Source organism: Microcaecilia unicolor, chromosome 3 (genome assembly GCF_901765095.1).
Source record: "Microcaecilia unicolor chromosome 3, aMicUni1.1, whole genome shotgun sequence".
Taxonomy (NCBI): domain Eukaryota; kingdom Metazoa; phylum Chordata; class Amphibia; order Gymnophiona; family Siphonopidae; genus Microcaecilia; species Microcaecilia unicolor.
The window spans coordinates 527,381,997-527,400,794 of NC_044033.1; the positions used below are offsets into that span (position 1 = coordinate 527,381,997).

At 49.6% G+C, this 18,798-nt stretch overlaps 1 protein-coding gene across 1 annotated transcript in view; it reads left to right on the forward strand.

Annotated features, from left to right (window-relative positions):
- Window positions 1-1,424: 1,424 nt before the first annotated feature.
- The window catches only part of LOC115465264, a 166,635-nt gene continuing 149,261 nt past the window's right edge, over window positions 1,425-18,798 (forward strand). The window contains exons 1-3 of the mRNA XM_030195666.1: window positions 1,425-1,506; window positions 13,287-13,388; window positions 18,083-18,223. Coding sequence (XP_030051526.1) covers window positions 1,450-1,506; window positions 13,287-13,388; window positions 18,083-18,223 — 300 coding nt within the window. The 5' untranslated portion in view covers window positions 1,425-1,449. The remainder of the gene's footprint in view (window positions 1,507-13,286; window positions 13,389-18,082; window positions 18,224-18,798) is intronic.

The window sequence follows — 18,798 nt, forward strand, 5'->3', positions numbered from 1 at the left end:
AATGTTGATATTTTCCATACCATCTTTCTCAGGCTTGCTTTTCAACAATAGTTCCTAATTATTAAATTTGGCTCGTCTATAGGCTGTTTTAATAACACTCTCCGGACATCTTCTTCTATGTAACCCTTCAGCAAATCGCTTAGTATGCCTTGCAAACTGGGAATCTGTTCTCCACCAACTCTCTCTCTCCATTGAAGAGAGAAGCTGGGAGAAATTCAACAACATACAGAGAGTAATGCTGTTTATACTTTTACACTTGTAAAATCTCGATAGAGTCACAGTATCTTGAAAAGATCATACTACTACTATTTTGCATTTCTATAGCGCTACAAAGCGTATGCAGCGCTGCACAAACATAGAAGAAAGACAGTCCCTGCTCAAAGAGCTTACAATCTAATAGACAAAAAATAAATAAAGCAAATCAAATCAATTAATGTGTACAGGAAGGAGGAGAGGAGGGTAGGTGGAGGCGAGTGGTTACAAGTGGTTACGAGTCAAAAGCAATGTTAAAGAGGTGGGCTTTCAGTCTAGATTTAAAGGTGGCCAAGGATGGGGCAAGACGTAGGGGCTCAGGAAGTTTATTCCAGGCGTAGGGTGCAGCGAGACAGAAGGCGCGAAGTCTGGAGTTGGCAGTAGTGGAGAAGGGAACAGATAAGAAGGATTTATCCATGGAGCGGAGTACACGGGAAGGGGTGTAGGGAAGGACAAAAATACAGCATAGGCAGTTTCAGTTCACGAGGAGATATGCTGCAGACTAACTCTTACAGACCCAATGGAAAAAGAAGGGGGGGGGGGTAACTTGCCCAGCATGTACAAAGAACAAGACAAGCCAATAGAAAGAGGCCCATAAGGCACAGAGAACTGGATTTGTGTTCTTGAAGAGCCTATTACAGGGAACTACAGGACTACAAGGATTTGTAGTTCTATTATATTATCTGCCTCCATGCAAATGGGGGGGGGGGGGGAGGGCAGAATAGTGCTTAAAAATGCAATTAACCGTGATCAAAATTTTTAATTGGGCAATTGTGATTAAAAGTTTTGCTCAAACAGCTATAGTTGAAGTGTCTTGTTTTGCCAGAAAAGCCAGATTAAGGTATCACTTGATTTCAGCTGGGTCTCTGAGTCACAGGGAGGTAGTAGCCCAGCCCAGCCTAGTCTAGCCCATGCTCACACAGATTCCATGACTTGCCTGAGTCATGCAGAGAGAGAGTTCCTGAAGAGAATCCCTTGAACTAATGTCTCAGGAAATCTTTTGAAATATAATGTGGACATGCCACCTCCTGCCAGTGAGAAGTGTCTGATCCAGCTCCAGCTGACAGCAGTGTGTTAGATCTGTTCTCTTTTCCTTTACAGGTTGTCAGTACATTTCAAAGTGTTTTCGGCCAACAGCAAACCATGAGAACATTTCCAGGATTCGATGCTGGGGAAGCACCTTCAGAAAACTGGGGCATGGCAGAACCTAGCAAGGCCTTGAAGAAGGACGCAAACTGGGTTTCATTCATAAAGGTACTACAGTGAGATCCCTTCTCTGGTTAAGTGGAAAGTGCTGCAGCTGAGAAGAGAGAAAGCTACCACTTGGCCAGCAGAAGGCGCTCTTCCTATTTCTGGACGATCAGTGGACCTGTTCCTGCTAGACTCATTTTCTCACAATACATGAGTTGTTTTACCTTTGATATATGTAACCCTGGTCTCGCCACACACAGTCCGTCGCGGGTCTGCTCCCGGGACCAGGGCCACAAAGAACAAGTTCACTAAAAGCACTGTAGCTTTATTAGTCACACATTCCCATTCAAACAAGATCTAAAGGAAATTTCCAATGACATCAACCAAAGTCTGCACATCATGCATTCATGGGCGGATGCATTTCAGCTGAAACTTAATGCAGAAAAAAACCAATGCCTAATATTCACCTCTCAACACAATACGAACACATTCACCACCATTAACACACCAAAACTGAATCTTCCAATTTCGGACACCCTAAAAATTTTCAGAGTTACTATCGATTGACACCTAACACTTCAGAACCACGCAAAAAACACAACCAAAAAAATGTTCCACTCGATGTGGAAACTAAAAAGAGTAAGACCATTCTTCCCAAGAACCATCTTCCGTAACCTGGTACAATCAATGGTACTCAGTCATCTAGACTATTGCAACGCACTCTACGCAGGCTGCAAAGTGCAAATAATCAAGAAACTTCAGACAGCCCAGAACACTGCAGCGAGACTCGTATTCGGAAAAACAAAATATGAAAGTGCTAAACCCCTACGAGAAAAGCTACATTGGCTCCCACTCAAGGAACGCATCACGTTCAAAATATGTACCCTAGTTCACAAAATCATTCATGGCAATGCCCCAGCCTACATGTCAGACCTGATAGACTTACCACCCAGGAATGCCTAAAAATCATTCCGCACATTCCTTAATCTTCATTTCCCCAGCTGCAAAGGGCTAAAATACAAACTAACGCATGCGTCAACCTTTTCCTACACAAGCACACAATTCTGGAATGCGCTGCCGCGCAACTTAAAAACAATCTATGAACAAACTAACTTCCGCAAACTTCTGAAGACCTATCTCTTTAACAAGACATACCACGATGATCAACACATGTGAACCTCACACATGTACCATAGTAACATAGTAGATGACGGCAGAAAAAGACCTGCACGGTCCATCCAGTCTGCCCAACAAGATAACTCATATTTGCTGCTTTTTGTGTATACCCTACTTTGATTTGTACCTGTGCTCTTCAGGGCACAGACTGTATAAGTCTGCCCAGCACTATCCCCGCCTCCCAACCACCCGCCCCTCCTCCCAACCACCGGCTCCGGCACAGACCGCACAAGTCTGCCCAGCACCATCCCCACCTCCCAACCACCAGCCCCGCCTCCCAACCCCGGCTCTGGCACAGGCACAGACCGTATAAGTCTGCCCAGCACTATCCTCACCTCCCCAGCCCTGCCTCCCAACCCCGGCTCTGGCACAGACCGTACAAGTCTGCCCAGCACTATCCTCACCTCCCAACCACCAACCCTGCCTCCCAACCCCAGCTCTGGCACAGACCGTACAAGTCTGTCCAGCACTATCCCCGCCTCCCAACCACCAGTCCCGCTTCCCACCACCGGCTCTGGCACAGACCATATAAGTCTGCCCAGCACTATCCCCGCCTCCCAACCACCAGCCCCGCCTCCCGATCTTGACTAAGCTCCTGAGGATCCATTCCTTCGGCACAGGATTCCAGAACTGTCTTATATGTTTTATTGCTATATTACTTCATGTTCTACCATTATCATGTTGCCCAAGACCCTTCTGTAATACCAAATGTCTACTTCATAATTATTCTCACTATCCATGATGTATTGTAAGCCACATTGAGCCTGCAAAGTGGTGGGAAAATGTGGGATACAAATGCAATAAATAAATAAATAACCTGGGCGCAGGCCAGGGCCAGAGAAAAATCCGGAAGGCCGAAGGGTTTTGAGCAGGGGTCTTATTTCTCTTTACTCTTTCCAGTCCGAGAGCAAATAACTTTCCCTTTCACTCAAAGAAAAGACTCCAGTCCAGATCTTATGCAAACGAAGCAAACTTTACTGAAGATTCTGCAACAGGCAGTCCGAATCCTTCATCTCAAACTGTAATCCAAACTCGATATCAGATGCAAACAATAAATCCAGTGCCAAACTTGGGGATATGGTGTTGAAAGCATGTATAGGTGTCAGTTTATATGCGGGTGTCCCGTCCCGGGCCCTTACCTGGGGGCCCGCAGCGGGGGGCGAAGACCAACGGAGGCCGCGGGATCCGGGGCGGCGAGGACGAGCCGCCGACGGGACCGGCGCTGCCGCGGGCCGCTCCGAGGCCGGCGATCCGCTGGAGCAAGCGCCGGCCTCGGAGAAGGGGATACACCGGCCAAGATGGCGGCGCCGGCGTCGTCGTCTCCCTCGCTGGAGCGGACCAGCGAGCCAGCCCCGCCTACTCGCGCCGGATTGGCGCATTGACAAGGAGACCCCGCCCGCCGGGCAGGCTGGCCAATCCAGGCCTCCCTTGCCTGCCTAGGCCGGGGGGATTGGCTCCAGCTGCTTGAAGGGGATGGACGGGCGGGGGATTTAAACAACGAAACGGAAAGAGTCCAGTGCTTCCGTTTCGTTCGTCAGAAGCCCACACAGTGGATCGGAAGGCCAGCCACCTTCAGAGACTGTGTCCTCTTCAGCTAGCCGTCCTTGCTAGCCACCTTCAGAGACTGTGTCCTTTCAGCTAGCCGTCCTTGCTAGCCACCTTCAGAGACTGTGTCCTCTTCTGCTAGCCGTCCTTGCTAGCCACCTTCAGAGACTGTGTCCTTTTCAGCTAGCCGTCCTTGCTAGCCACCTTCAGAGCCTGTGTCCTCTTCAGCTAGCCGTCCTTGCTAGCCACCTTCAGAGACTGTGTCCTTTCAGCTAGCCGTCCTTGCTAGCCACCTTCAGAGACTGTGTCCTCTTCAGCTAGCCGTCCTTGCTAGCCACCTTCAGAGACTGTGTCCTTTTCAGCTAGCCGTCCTTGCTAGCCACCTTCAGAGCCTGTGTCCTCTTCAGCTAGCCGTCCTTGCTAGCCACCTTCAGAGACTGTGTCCTCTTCAGCTAGCCGTCCTTGCTAGCCACCTTCAGAGACTGTGTCCTCTTCAGCTAGCCGTCCTTGCTAGCCACCTTCAGAGACTGTGTCCTTTCAGCTAGCCGTCCTTGCTAGCCACCTTCAGAGACTGTGTCCTCTTCAGCTAGCCGTCCTTGCTAGCCACCTTCAGAGACTGTGTCCTTTCAGCTAGCCATCCTTGCTAGCCACCTTCAGAGACTGTGTCCTTTTCAGCTAGCCGTCCTTGCTAGCCACCTTTAGAGACTGTGTCCTCTTCAGCTAGCCGTCCTTGCTAGCCACCTTTAGAGACTGTGTCCTTTTGAGCTAGCTGTCCTTGCTAGCCACCTTCAGAGACTGTGTCCTCTTCAGCTAGCCGTCCTTGCTAGCCACCTTCAGAGACTGTGTCCTCTTCAGCTAGCCGTCCTTGCTAGCCACCTTCAGAGACTGTGTCCTTTCAGCTAGCCGTCCTTGCTAGCCACCTTCAGAGACTGTGTCCTTTTCAGCTAGCCGTCCTTGCTAGCCACCTTCAGAGACTGTGTCCTCTTCAGCTAGCCGTCCTTGCTAGCCACCTTCAGAGACTGTGTCCTTTCAGCTAGCCGTCCTTGCTAGCCACCTCCAAGGACTGTGTTCCTCTCCCAGCTAGCCGTCCTTGCTAGCCCCCTTCAGAGACTGGGTTCCTTTTTGCGCTAGCCGTCCTTGCTAGCTGCCCTCTAGAGACTGAGTTGCTGACTACCAGCCAGGCCGACCGTCACCCCGCGGTTCCAGCAGTCCTGCTGGCCGCCTGCAGCTGGGGGCTCAACCCTCGGTGAACGGCGGTCGCCGCGGGTGAAGATTCGGGGTGCACGGCGGTCCTCGGAGGTCTTACCAGGCCTCAGGGAACCTAAGGGCTCACCAACCATCGGAACAGGACAGGAAACGGAAGCCATGAGCTCGCCTACGCAGCCCGATCTACGGGACCTGGCCAAGGTACTTCAGCAGCAGCAGGAGCAGCTGAACGCCCTGTCAGGGGCGCTCCAGAACGTATGCTCTCAACTTTCTACGCTTCAGGTACAGAACCAGGCCGCTGCGGTCCAGGGGGCCGCAGCGGCTCCCCGTTCGGGAGGGTTCCGCACGGGACCTCGGTTCCCTGAGCCGGCGCGATATAATGGGGCCCCCGGAGGTTGCCGGGGGTTCCTCAATCAGTGCAACTTGGCCTTCCGGATGCAACCGGAGACATTTGCTTCGGACCAAAGTAAAGTGGGATATATCATGGGCTTATGTGAAGGGAAGGCCCTGGCCTGGGTGGCCCCACTTAACGAGCAACAGGACCCCATCTTGGATGACTATAGCGAATTTCAGCGCCGGTTCCGTATGGTGTTCGACCTTCCTGGGAGACCATCTTCCGTGGCATCGGAACTGCTGCGAATTCATCAGGGTGAGGGAACGGTGGCCGATTATGCCATTCGTTTCCGGACTTTAGCCACGGAGCTCCGTTGGAACCCGGAGTCCTTAATGGCCATCTTTACGGAAGGGTTACAAGAACGAATCAAGGACGAATTGGCAGGGCGAGAGGTCCCAGGCCAACTGGACGCCCTGATTTTGCTCTGTATCCGCGTAGATACCCGGTTCCAGGAGCGAGCGAGAGCCCGGGCGGAACGGCAGAAGTGGGCACGGGGAACGTCCCGGACTAGTAAGGGGCCGTCTCCTCGCCGTGGGAACCGGGACTCCAAGGAGAATGGGGAGGAGCCGATGGTGATGGGCCGTCAGCGACTGGCCCCTTCAGACAGGAAAAAACGCTTGTGGGACGGACTGTGCCTCTATTGTGGTGAGGCCGGACATTTTATTCGAGCCTGTCCCGCCCGGGCGGGAAACGTCTCCCCCAAGGCACCTTGAGGGGAGGGGTCTTGGGGCATTCCGCTCCCCTACCGGATTCCTTGATCACACTGCCAGTAATTCTACGGTGGCACGAGACCGCTATCCAGACCCGGGCCCTTGTGGACTCTGGGTCGGGGGGCAACTTCATCGGGTACGAACTGCTACAACAGATGGGCTGGTCCACGCTCCCGCGGCGGCCTGCGCTGCAAATCACCTCCATCCAGGGAACTACATTACCGCAGCCGGTCACGGAGATCACCTCCTTTCTGGAATTGCAGGTGGGGGAGGATCACCGGGAAGAAGTCCAATTCCTGGTACTATCCCGGACCATTCATCCAGTGGTTCTAGGATTGCCCTGGCTACGGACTCATAGCCCTGTTATTGACTGGACCAAGGGTAGTATCCAAGCTTGGGGCAGTTCCTGTCGGGAGAACTGTTGTAAGGGCCGGACCGGCAGCTGCCCCGCATTTACTAGTATGCCCGGGGGGGGCGCGGATAGAGCTGGGCTCCCTGCCCATGGACTATAGGGACTTTGCAGATGTGTTTTGTCCAGTGGAGGCGGAAGTTCTACCGCCTCATCGGTCGTTTGACTGTGCCATTAACTTGATGGCAGATACCATGCCACCGCGGGGCCGACTGTATACCCTGTCCCGAGGGGAGTCCAAGGCGATGCAGGAGTACATCCGGGAGAATCTGCGAAGAGGCTTCATCCGGCCCTCTACGTCCCCGGCCGGGGCTGGATTCTTTTTTGTTACCAAGAAGGATGGCTCCTTGAGGCCCTGTATCGATTATCGGGGGTTAAATGCCATCACGGTAAAGGATCGCTTTCCTCTACCGCTCATTCCCGAACTCTTTGACAGGCTGCAAGGAGCCCAGATGTTTACCAAGTTGGACTTACGGGGGGCCTACAACTTAGTGCGGATCCGGCGAGGGGACGAATGGAAGACGGCTTTTAACACCCACGAGGGACATTTCGAGTATCGGGTGATGCCATTTGGCCTATGTAATGCCCCTGCGGTGTTTCAGCGACTTATTAATTTTGTGCTCGAGGATTTGCTGAACTCCACGGTAATTGTTTATCTGGACGACATCTTGGTGTTTTCCCAAAACCCCGCGGAACATGTGGGTCATGTTCGCGCAGTGCTGCAGCGGTTACGACAATACCGCCTGTTTGCTAAGCTCAGCAAGTGCGCTTTTCACCAGAGGTCGTTACCATTTTTGGGACACATTCTGTTACCCGGGGGCCTACAGATGGAACCGGACAAACTCCGGGCAATTCGAGAATGGCCACAACCGCTGGGATTGAAAGAACTGCAACGTTTTTTGGGATTCGCGAACTACTATCGCCAGTTTATTCCCCAGTATTCACAACTGACGGCGCCGTTGACAGCGCTCACTAGAAAAAACGCGAAGGTCCGGGACTGGCCGCCCGAGGCGCAGGTGGCTTTTCGCCAGGTAAAGGAGGCATTCAACTCAGCGTCCATTTTGTTAGCCCCGGATCCAGACAAACCCTTTATTGTGGAAGTGGATGCGTCCGCGTTGGGAGCCGGGGCGGTCCTCTCGCAAGTGAATTCTAAGGGCCGGCGCCAGCCTTGCTCTTTCTTCTCTCGTAGATTCTCCCCGGCGGAATGTAATTATACAGTAGGGGACAGAGAGCTCTTAGCATTGAAATTAGCCCTGCAGGAATGGAGACATCTGCTGTAGGGAGTGGAACATCGATTCACAGTGATCACTGACCACAAGAATCTCCTGTATCTACAAGAGGCTCAACGGCTCAATCCCCGACAAGCCCGGTGGTCATTGTTTTTCGCCAGATTCCATTTTCAATTAGTTTTTCGGGTGGCTGCTCAAAATACCCCTGCGGATTCCCTCTCCAGAGCATTTGAGATTCCAGAGGAGACTCAGGAGACCCATTCCATGTTGGATCCGGCATGCCTCAGCGCGGCCGTAGGGGAAGTGGCTCCTACGAGAGAACTAGTGCCGGCCGCTGAATGAGCGAAGGTAATGCAATGGGGGCATTCGTCCAGATGGGCGGGACATTTTGGGTATCAAAAGACTCTGCGTCTCATTACCAGACAGTATCACTGGCCTCAGATGAGGCGGGACATTCTTCAATTTGTCACCACCTGTCCTGTGTGCGCCCAGACCAAACCGGTGATCGGGACCCCCATGGGGAAGCTACAACCACTGTCCGTACCGACAGGGCCCTGGACGGAGCTTTCCATGGATTTTATCACCGACCTCCCCAGTTCCTGGGGACATACGGTGATTTGGGTGGTAATTGACCGTTTTTCCCGAATGGCCCATTTCGTTCCCTTGCCGGGACTTCCTTCGGCGGTCGCATTAGCTCAACTCTTCATTCAACACATTTTTCGACTTCATGGGCTGCCTCTTCGGATTATTAGTGACCGAGGCCCCCAATTCACCTCGCATTTCTGGAGGGCCTTGTGTACTGCATTGGGGGTGAAAACCCATTTCTCATCAGCATACCATCCCCAAACCAATGGCATGGTCGAGAGGACGAACCAAACGTTAAAAGGGTTCCTACGAGCATTTGTCAACAAACGCCAAGATAACTGGGTCTCCCTGCTCCCTTGGGCCGAGTTTGCATATAACCACAGTGTCCACTCGGCCTCGGGAGACTCTCCATTCTTCTTGGTGTATGGACGACATCCTCGACTTCCAGCACCTTTCCCGTCTGGATCTCCGACCCCCATGGTTAATGAAACTCTGGCAGATCTGCAAAGAGTCTGGGAAACGGCCCGAGAACAACTGCAGAAGGCAGCCACCAAATACAAGATCTTCGCAGATCGGCATCGGAAAACTGCTACCGTCTTGCAACCAGGGCAGAAGGTATGGTTAAGCACGAAATACCTCCGGCTTCGGGTGCCCTCCCATAGATTGGGACCTCGGTACATTGGACCCTTTGCTATCCAATCCCGACTTGGAGCTGTGACATATCGGTTGCGGCTACCTAGTACCCTGCGGGTGCATAACGCTTTCCATATTTCCTTATTGAAGAGTTTCCGAGGGTCTCGATGGCATCCTCAACGGCAGGAAACCGAAGATCTAGAAGCAGATCCTGATCTAGAGTTTGAAGTGGACGAAGTCCTGGATGCAAAAAGACAGCGAGGAAAGCATTATTACTTATTGTCCTGGAAAAATTTTGGCCCCGAAGACAACTCCTGGGAACCCACCGCGAATGTACATGCTCCTAAATTGGTCAAAGCCTTCCACGCCCAGTATCCTTCCAAACCCGGGCCCAGGGAAAAGGGGGCATCCGGGGAGGATACTGTCCCGTCCCGGGCCCTTACCTGGGGGCCCGCAGCGGGGGGCGAAGACCAACGGAGGCCGCGGGATCCGGGGCGGCGAGGACGAGCCGCCGACGGGACCGGCGCTGCCGCGGGCCGCTCCGAGGCCGGCGATCCGCTGGAGCAAGCGCCGGCCTCGGAGAAGGGGATACGCCGGCCAAGATGGCGGCGCCGGCGTCGTCGTCTCCCTCGCTGGAGCGGACCAGCGAGCCAGCCCCGCCTACTCGCGCCGGATTGGCGCATTGACAAGGAGACCCCGCCCGCCGGGCAGGCTGGCCAATCCAGGCCTCCCTTGCCTGCCTAGGCCGGGGGGATTGGCTCCAGCTGCTTGAAGGGGATGGACGGGCGGGGGATTTAAACAACGAAACGGAAAGAGTCCAGTGCTTCTGTTTCGTTCGTCAGAAGCCCACACAGTGGATCGGAAGGCCAGCCACCTTCAGAGACTGTGTCCTCTTCAGCTAGCCGTCCTTGCTAGCCACCTTCAGAGACTGTGTCCTCTTCAGCTAGCCGTCCTTGCTAGCCACCTTCAGAGACTGTGTCCTTTCAGCTAGCCGTCCTTGCTAGCCACCTTCAGAGACTGTGTCCTTTTCAGCTAGCCGTCCTTGCTAGCCACCTTCAGAGACTGTGTCCTCTTCAGCTAGCCGTCCTTGCTAGCCACCTTCAGAGACTGTGTCCTTTTCAGCTAGCCGTCCTTGCTAGCCACCTTCAGAGACTGTGTCCTCTTCAGCTAGCCGTCCTTGCTAGCCACCTTCAGAGACTGTGTCCTCTTCAGCTAGCCGTCCTTGCTAGCCACCTTCAGAGACTGTGTCCTCTTCAGCTAGCCGTCCTTGCTAGCCACCTTCAGAGACTGTGTCCTTTCAGCTAGCCGTCCTTGCTAGCCACCTCCAGGGACTGTGTTCCTCTCCCAGCTAGCCGTCCTTGCTAGCCCCCTTCAGAGACTGGGTTCCTTTTTGCGCTAGCCGTCCTTGCTAGCTGCCTCTAGAGACTGAGTTGCTGACTACCAGCCAGGCCGACCGTCACCCCGCGGTTCCAGCAGTCCTGCTGGCCGCCTGCAGCTGGGGGCTCAACCCTCGGTGAACGGCGGTCGCCGCGGGTGAAGATTCGGGGTGCGCGGCGGTCCTCGGAGGTCTTACCAGGCCTCAGGGAACCTAAGGGCTCACCAACCATCGGAACAGGACAGCGGGCATTGACGTACGTGCAGGACATCAGACTCACAGAAACAGAAGCCTGCCCTTGCAGATCAGCAATGCGGCCGTGCAGGCTTCTGTTTCTGCCCTTCCAGATCAGCAGTGCGGCCACGCACACAGGGATGATGTCAGGCTGTCTAACGTCAAGGTGGTCTTCCTGCCACCAAACGCTACCTCTCTGACCCAACCTATGGATCATAAGTACATAAGTAATGCCATACTGGGAAAAGACCAAGGGTCCATTGAGCCCAGCATCCTGTCCACGACAGCGGCCAATCCAGGCCAAGGGCACCTGGCAAGCTTCCCAAACGTACAAACATTCTATACATGTTATTCCTGGAATTTTGGATTTTTCCAAGTCCGTTTAGTAGCATCAGGGCATAATAGCCAATTTCAAACAACATTATTGGGCTCTTGTGCTACATCGTCTGATGAGTGTTATGGATGACCAGGCTGGGAAGGATAAATGTGTTGTTGAACTGGCTCGTAATCTATCACTGTTGGATTCTTTACATATGCAGAAAGAAGCCTGGAATCATGTTACACAGGCAACCATTGTGAACTGCTACAAGTGGGCAAGCTTTGTTAAGGATGTGGAGAGGGACGAAACAGGTGCAGCTGTTACAAATGCGTCAGATGAAGAGGTTATTGACATCCCAGCTGGTTTTACTGAAGAGGAGTTCCATCGCTACATAGTTGCTGATTACGATCTAGAAACAGCTGAAGACAGCACTGATGTCGAGATATGCTCCTACACGCAGGCAACAATGGCTGATGATGGAACAGATGAAGAAATGAGCAGCGAGGCACATGCTGATGAAATTCAACAGCCTCCTCCTGTCACTTTTGCAAGAGCGCTGGAGAGTCTCAACACCGTGCAGGCCTATCTGGAGGCCACTGGATGTCAGTGCTATGACAGTTTTTACCGTCTGGTAGACGTAGTCTATGGGACTCACAGACCCAAGAGTGTACAGAGGACTATAACTGATTACTTCAAGTAAGCCTAATGTCAGTTAATTGAGACTGTATACTGTATGTATAATAATAAACAGTACTGTACATATGTTGATCAGATGTCAAGCTTCTTTGGGTCACAACGGTTAACTGCATGCTCCGGTTAACTTGCATGCATTTCTTTGGTCCCATGGTCCCAGACCCTTGCACTTAAGCGGATTGCACTGTACTTGTGTTGGGATATGTACATGTTTTGATTGGGACATACGATAAGTGCAGTATTTATTATTTCAAAGGTGTTCTAACCCACTCCATTTCCCAGAAGCGTTGGGTGTTTTAAAATGCACGCACGTGCACTGAAGCTTGCTGGCAAGTACTACACAAGAACAAAGTCACAGCTTCCTCACAGCAGTTGTAAATTGTGGAAGGTCAACTGTGTGCTGCCGGGAATTAAGCTGGGAGTCTGTTTTCTAAAACATTCATGTTTATGTTATTTTATTTATTACATTTGTACCCCGCGCTTTCCCACACGTGGCAGGCTCAATGCGGCTTACATAGTAACAATATAAAGAATTACAAAGTCGTAAAAAGAGTGAGCAGTCTGTAGTAAACACAATATTAATGGGGTTAACGGATAAATAAATTGAACATAGGAGGAATTGGTTGCAGAAGGAAATGAGCGTTGGGAGGTAGGCGTAGAAAGATGGAGAGGAATGGATATGGGGTAGCAATAAGGATAATAGGAAACATGGTCAATGTGTAACAATCGTCAGTAGGAATCATGTGGGCAAGTTTTGGTTAGGTTGAATCGTTAGGGTAAGGCTATCTTGAAGAGATGGGTCTTCAGTGCTTTTCGGAAGGGCAAAAGGCCATTGATGGTACGGATGGGTCTTGGTAAAGCATTCCAAAGCTGGCTACCTGAAAAGGAAAAATTGGATGCGTAGAAGGATTTGTACTTAATACCTTTGCAGTTGGGGAGGTGTAGATTAAGGTAAGTACGGGAAGACGTCAAACTGTTCCTGTTCCTTATGTTGCCTCTACGCTTTTTTTCGATTTACTCTTAAGTGCCCGGTTAGGCCCCCTTCATGTCTTCACGGAGCAATGGTATAGTGATGCGTTATCGATATGCTGGTTATGGGTTTCCTTTTAAAATTAAACGCATGAATGTAAATTCACAACATGTCACCAGGAATGGTTGCTCTCCACACATGCCCTGTGGCTACATGTTTTGAACTGATGTGTGTAAGTGTAGGCAGTGGTATTCAGAAATCTAGATATGTAACTCCTGACTAAGCTTTTTAAAAAAATACCCTTACATATCTCCATTTTGAAGTCTTTACAGTTCATCCTTTTTTTTTTTTTTAATGCCATCCAGATTAAAGCGAAGCAAGACCCCTGGCAACAAAAGTTCCTGAGTAAACTCAAGCAGCAGAAGAAGGTGGATCAGCTACTGCGTCTTCATTCACAGCTCCCAGAGGTAACCATGATCCCCTCAAATAATAACCCCATAGCACAGTAGAAGAGGGCAGAAAAGATGAAAAGTGGGATTCTATAACAGGGTGTCCACTGCATACTTCGAATTCTGACATGTGTTGATTGGTATCAGTTCTGCTGGTTGAAGATTGCAGGTTCCCCCCACCTTCTCAGGAAAAGAGCGTTTCCTCATGTTTGCTCTGAGCTTCCCTCCAGCTTCACTTGTAGGCTGTTACCGCTTTCCACTGAAAAGGCAGATTTGGGAGGTGAGGGAAAGAAAGCAGACCTGGGTAAAAATGAAAGGTAACATATAGAAACGTAGTAAATGACGGCAGATAAAGACCTGTACGGTCCATCCAGTCTGCCCAACAAGATAAACTCATTTTACGTGGTATGTGATACTTTATATGTGTACCCGAGTTTGATTTGTCCTTGCCTTTCTCAGGACATAGACCGCAGAAGTCTGCCCAGCACTGGTTTTGCTTCCAAATTACCGGCATTGCCACCCAATGTCCACTAAGATTCCGTAGATCCATTCCTTCTGAACAGGATTCCTTTATATTTATCCCACGCATGTTTGAATTCCATTACCATTTTCATTTCCACCACCTCCCACGGGAGGGCACTCCAAATATCCAGCACCCTCTCCGTGAAAAAATACTTCCTGACATTACTCCTGAGTCTGCCCCCCTTCAACCTCAATTCTTGCCCTCTAGTTCTACCGCCTTCCCGTCTCTAAAAAAGGTTCGTTTGCAGATTAATACCTTTCAAATATTTGAACGTCTGTATCATGTCACCCCTGTTCAGTGCGTTGTTTCTAGCAAAAAAGGTGCCGGTACTCAAATGTTAGGCCACCCTTCAAGGGTGGGGTGATCACTGAGGGATGCACTTCACAATAACCAGGCCCCCTGCAACCAGTCACAGAATCTATGACAAGGCAGAATTGGTGTGTAAAGCTTGAGCTCTTTCATTAAAACTTGGCATTTATGGGTCAATTTTAGCAGACAATGGAAAAGGTGCCGGTACTCAGTACCCCCGAGTACCCCCTCAAAAAAAGCCCTGCCCCTGTTTCTCCTTTCCTCCGAGGTATACATGTTTAGGTTGGCAAGTCTCTCCTCGTACGGTTTGCAATGCAAATCCCATACCATTTTCGTAGCTTTTCTTTGCACCGCTTCCAGTCTTTTTACATCGTTAGCTAGATACGGCCTCCAAAACTGAACACAATACTCCAAGTGGGGCCTCACTAACGACTTGTAGAGGGGCATCAACACCTCCTTTCTTCTGCTGGTTATACCCCTCTCTATGCAGCCTAGCATCCTTCTGGCCACAGCTGTCACCTTGTCACATCGTTTCGTCACCTTAATATCCTCTGACACCAACACCCCAAGGTCTCTCTCCTGAGTTGAGCTTACTAATCTTTCCCCTCCTATCCAGTACGAGATTACCAGATGAAACTCAAAGAAGTGAAGAGGGAAATACAGCAAGCAAAGGAACAAATGGAAATGAAAATGGCTAAAGATGTTGAGAGGTAATGAATTTTTTTTCAGATACGCTGGAGAAGGAGGAAACTATGAATGGAATTGTAAGACTGAAAGCTGCCGACTCCCACTATATAGAGAGATGAGGAAAAAGCAGACATGCTGAGCAAATACTTCTGTTCTGTGTTCATGGAGGAAAATCATGGACATAGACTATGGTCAACTGCCAAGGTTATATCTAGGAATGGAGTGATTATTGTTCCATTCATGGAAGATAGCATTTATAGGCAACTTAAAAATCTGAAAGTGGACAAAGCTATGAGGCCGGATGGGATACATCCCAGAATACTGAGAGAACATGGAGTAATTCTAGTGAGACCTCTTAAGTATTTATTTAATAGATCTTTAGAAATGGGAGAAGTCTCACAAGATTGGAGATGAGTGGATGCATTCCTCTTCACAAAATTGGGGACAGGGGAATAAATGGGAAACTATAGGTTGGTAAGCCTCACATCAGTGGTAGGAATAATAATGGATTGATGCTGAAGGAAAGGATAGTGAATTTTCTAGAATCCTGCAATATCTGAGGCAACAAGGAAAACCCTGCCAAATGAATCTGATTGATATCTTTGACTGGGTGACCAAAGAACTAGGTAAAACATTCACTAGATGTAATCTACTTGGATTTCAACAAAGTCTTTGATACAGTTCCTCACAGGAGACTCATGAATAAGCTGAGAAGGCTGAAGTTAGGACCCAAGTTGGTGAACTGGATTAGAAACTGGTTGACCAACAGATGATAGAGGGTGGTGATAAATGGAATCTGCTTGGACTAAAGGAAGGTGAGCAGTGGAGATCCTTAGGGATTGGTACTGGGGCCGATTCTAGTTAATATATTTGTGAGCAACATTGCCGAAGGGTTAGAAGTAAAATTTTGCCTTTATGCAGATAACATGAAGCTTGCCAACAGAGTGGACATCCCGGAGGGCGTAGAAAACATAAGAAGACATCTCCAAAAATTAGAAGAATGGTCTAAGGTCTGGCAGTTAAAATTTAATGCAAAAAGTTCAGAAATCCAAAGGAGATGTACATGACAGGAGGCAAGAGATTGATAAGCACATTTCAGGAGAGCAACCTTGGAGTGATAATGTCTTAGGACATCAAGGTGATGAAAAAAATGTGACAAGGCAGTGGCCGTAGCCAGAAGGATGCTAGGTTGCAGCCAGTAAAAGAAAAGAGGCATTGATGCCCCTGTACAAGCCACCATTGGTACATAAGTACATAAGTAATGCCACACTGGGAAAAGACCAAAGGTCCATCGAGCCCAGCATCCTGTCCACGACAACGGCCAATCCAGGCCAAGGGCACCTGGCGAACTTCCCAAACGTACAAACATTCTATACATGTTATTCCCAGAATTGTGGATTTTTCCCAAGTCCATTTAGTAGTGGTTTATGGACTTGTCCTTTAGGAAACCGTCTAACCCGTTTTTAAACTCTGCTAAGCTAACCGCCTTCACCACGCTCTCCGGCAATGAATTCCAGAGGAAACATTTTCTCCGATTTGTTCTAAATGGTGAGGCCCCATTTGGAATGTTATGTTCAGTTTTGGAGGCTGTATCTTGCTAAGGATGTAAAATGACTAGAAGTTGTTCAGAGAAAAACGACCACAATGGAATGCAGTTTGCAGCGCAAGACATCAGAGGAAAGACTTGATGACCTGAATATGTATATCCTAGAGGAAAGGAAAGATAGGGGTGACATGATACAGACGTTTAAATGTTTGAAAGGTATTAATATACAAACAAACCTTTTCCAGAGATGGGAAAGCGGCAGAACTAGAGGACATGAATTGAGGTTGCAGGACAGACGAATTAGGAGTAACCTCAAGAAGTACTTTTTCACAGAGAAGGGTGGTGGATACCTGGAATGCCCTCCCGTGAGAGATGGTGGAGACGAAAGGGTAATGGAATTTTAAAATGAGTGGGATAAATACTACTACTACTTATCATTTCTATAGCGCTACTAGAGATATGCAGTGCTGTACACTTGAACACGGAGAGACAGTCCATGCTCCACAGAGCTTACAATCTAATTAGGACAGACAAACAGGACAAATAAGGGATAAGGACAAAGAGTAGCAAGATTCCGGAATCCCAAAGAGTAGCAAGATTCTGGAATCCCAAAGAGTAGCAAGATTCCGGAACCCAAATAATAGCAAGATTCCAGAATCCTAAAGACTATTACTTATCATTTCTATAGCGCTACTAGACGTACGCAGCGCTGTACACTTGAACATGAAGAGACAGTCCCTGCTCGACAGAGCTTACAATCTAATTAGGACACACAAACAGGACAAACAAGAGATAAGGGAATATTAAAGTGAGGATGATAAAATAAGGGTTCTGAACAAGTGACCAAGGGTTAGGAGTTAAAAGCAGCATCAAAAAGGTGGGCTTTTAGCTTAGATTTGAAGACGGTCAGAGATGGAGCTTGACGTACCGGCTCAGGAAGTCTATTCCAGGCATATGGTGCAGCAAGATAGAAGGAACGGAGTCTGGAATTAGCAGTGGAGGAGAAGGGTGCAGATAAGAGAGATTTACCCAGTGAACGGAGTTCCCGGGGAGGAATGTAGGGAGAGATGAGAGTGGAGAGGTACTGAGGAGCTGCAGAGTGAATGCACTTATAGGTCAATAAGAGGAGTTTGAACTGTATGCGGAAACGGATAGGAAGCCAGTGAAGTGACTTGAGGAGAGGGCTAATATGAGCACAATGACACTGGTGGAATATTAGTCGTGTAGCAGATAAACACAAAGGATTCCTTTATTTAAAAAAGAATTGAAGCAAAATGAACGTAGTGGTGCTTAGATGGCCACTCCAGTAATTGAGAAATAAAGCCAGAGTTGGGAAAACTTCTACGGTCTGTTCCCCGATTATGGCTAGACACATCTGGATGGGCTGGAGTGAGGATTCCATGGCAACTCCAGTAGTTGGGTTATAAGACAAATATCAGACAGACTTCTATGGTCTGTGGATCAAAAATATTAAGGACAGATCAAGATCAATTATGCATATATTATATTATATGCTATGAGTTTATCTTGGGCAGACTGGATCTTTATCTGCCATCATCTACCATGTTACTATGAGACTGGGGCTCTAATGCCGACTTGTTAATTTTCCTGTTGCTTGGATATCAGTCTCCTTGTGTTTGAGTTCAGGTTTCCACAGCAGAGAAAGTGATGGAGGCTCTGCAGGAACATGCCGCAGTCGTGCTGGAAGCAGCCCCAGTGTGCTCGCTGTCAGCTCAGGACAGCATCCGGGTCTGGACAAGGATATACCAGAACATGGATCAGCAGCAGGTAGAACCGCTAGGAACACACAGGTGACCCATGACAGGAACACACAGATGACCCATGATAGGAACACACACGTGACTAATGCTAGGAACACACAGATGACCCATGCTAGGAACACACAGATGACCCATGATAGGAACACACACAAGTGACTCATGCTGGGAACACACAGATGACCCATGCTAGGAACACACAGATGACCCATGATAGGAGTACACAAGTGACCCATGCTAGGAACACACACAGATGACCCATGATAGGAGTACACAAGTGACCCATGCTAGGAACACACACAGGTGACCCATGATAGGAACACACAGGTGACCCATGCTAGGAACACACAGATGACCCATGATAGGAACACACACGTGACTCATGCTAGCAACACACAGATGACCCATGCTAGGAACACACAGATGACCCATGCTAGGAGCACACAGATGACCCATGATAGGAGTACACAAGTGACCCATGCTAGGAACACACACAGGTGACCCATGATAGGAACACACAGATGACCCATGCTAGGAACACACAGATGACCCATGATAGGAACACACACGTGACTCATGCTAGGA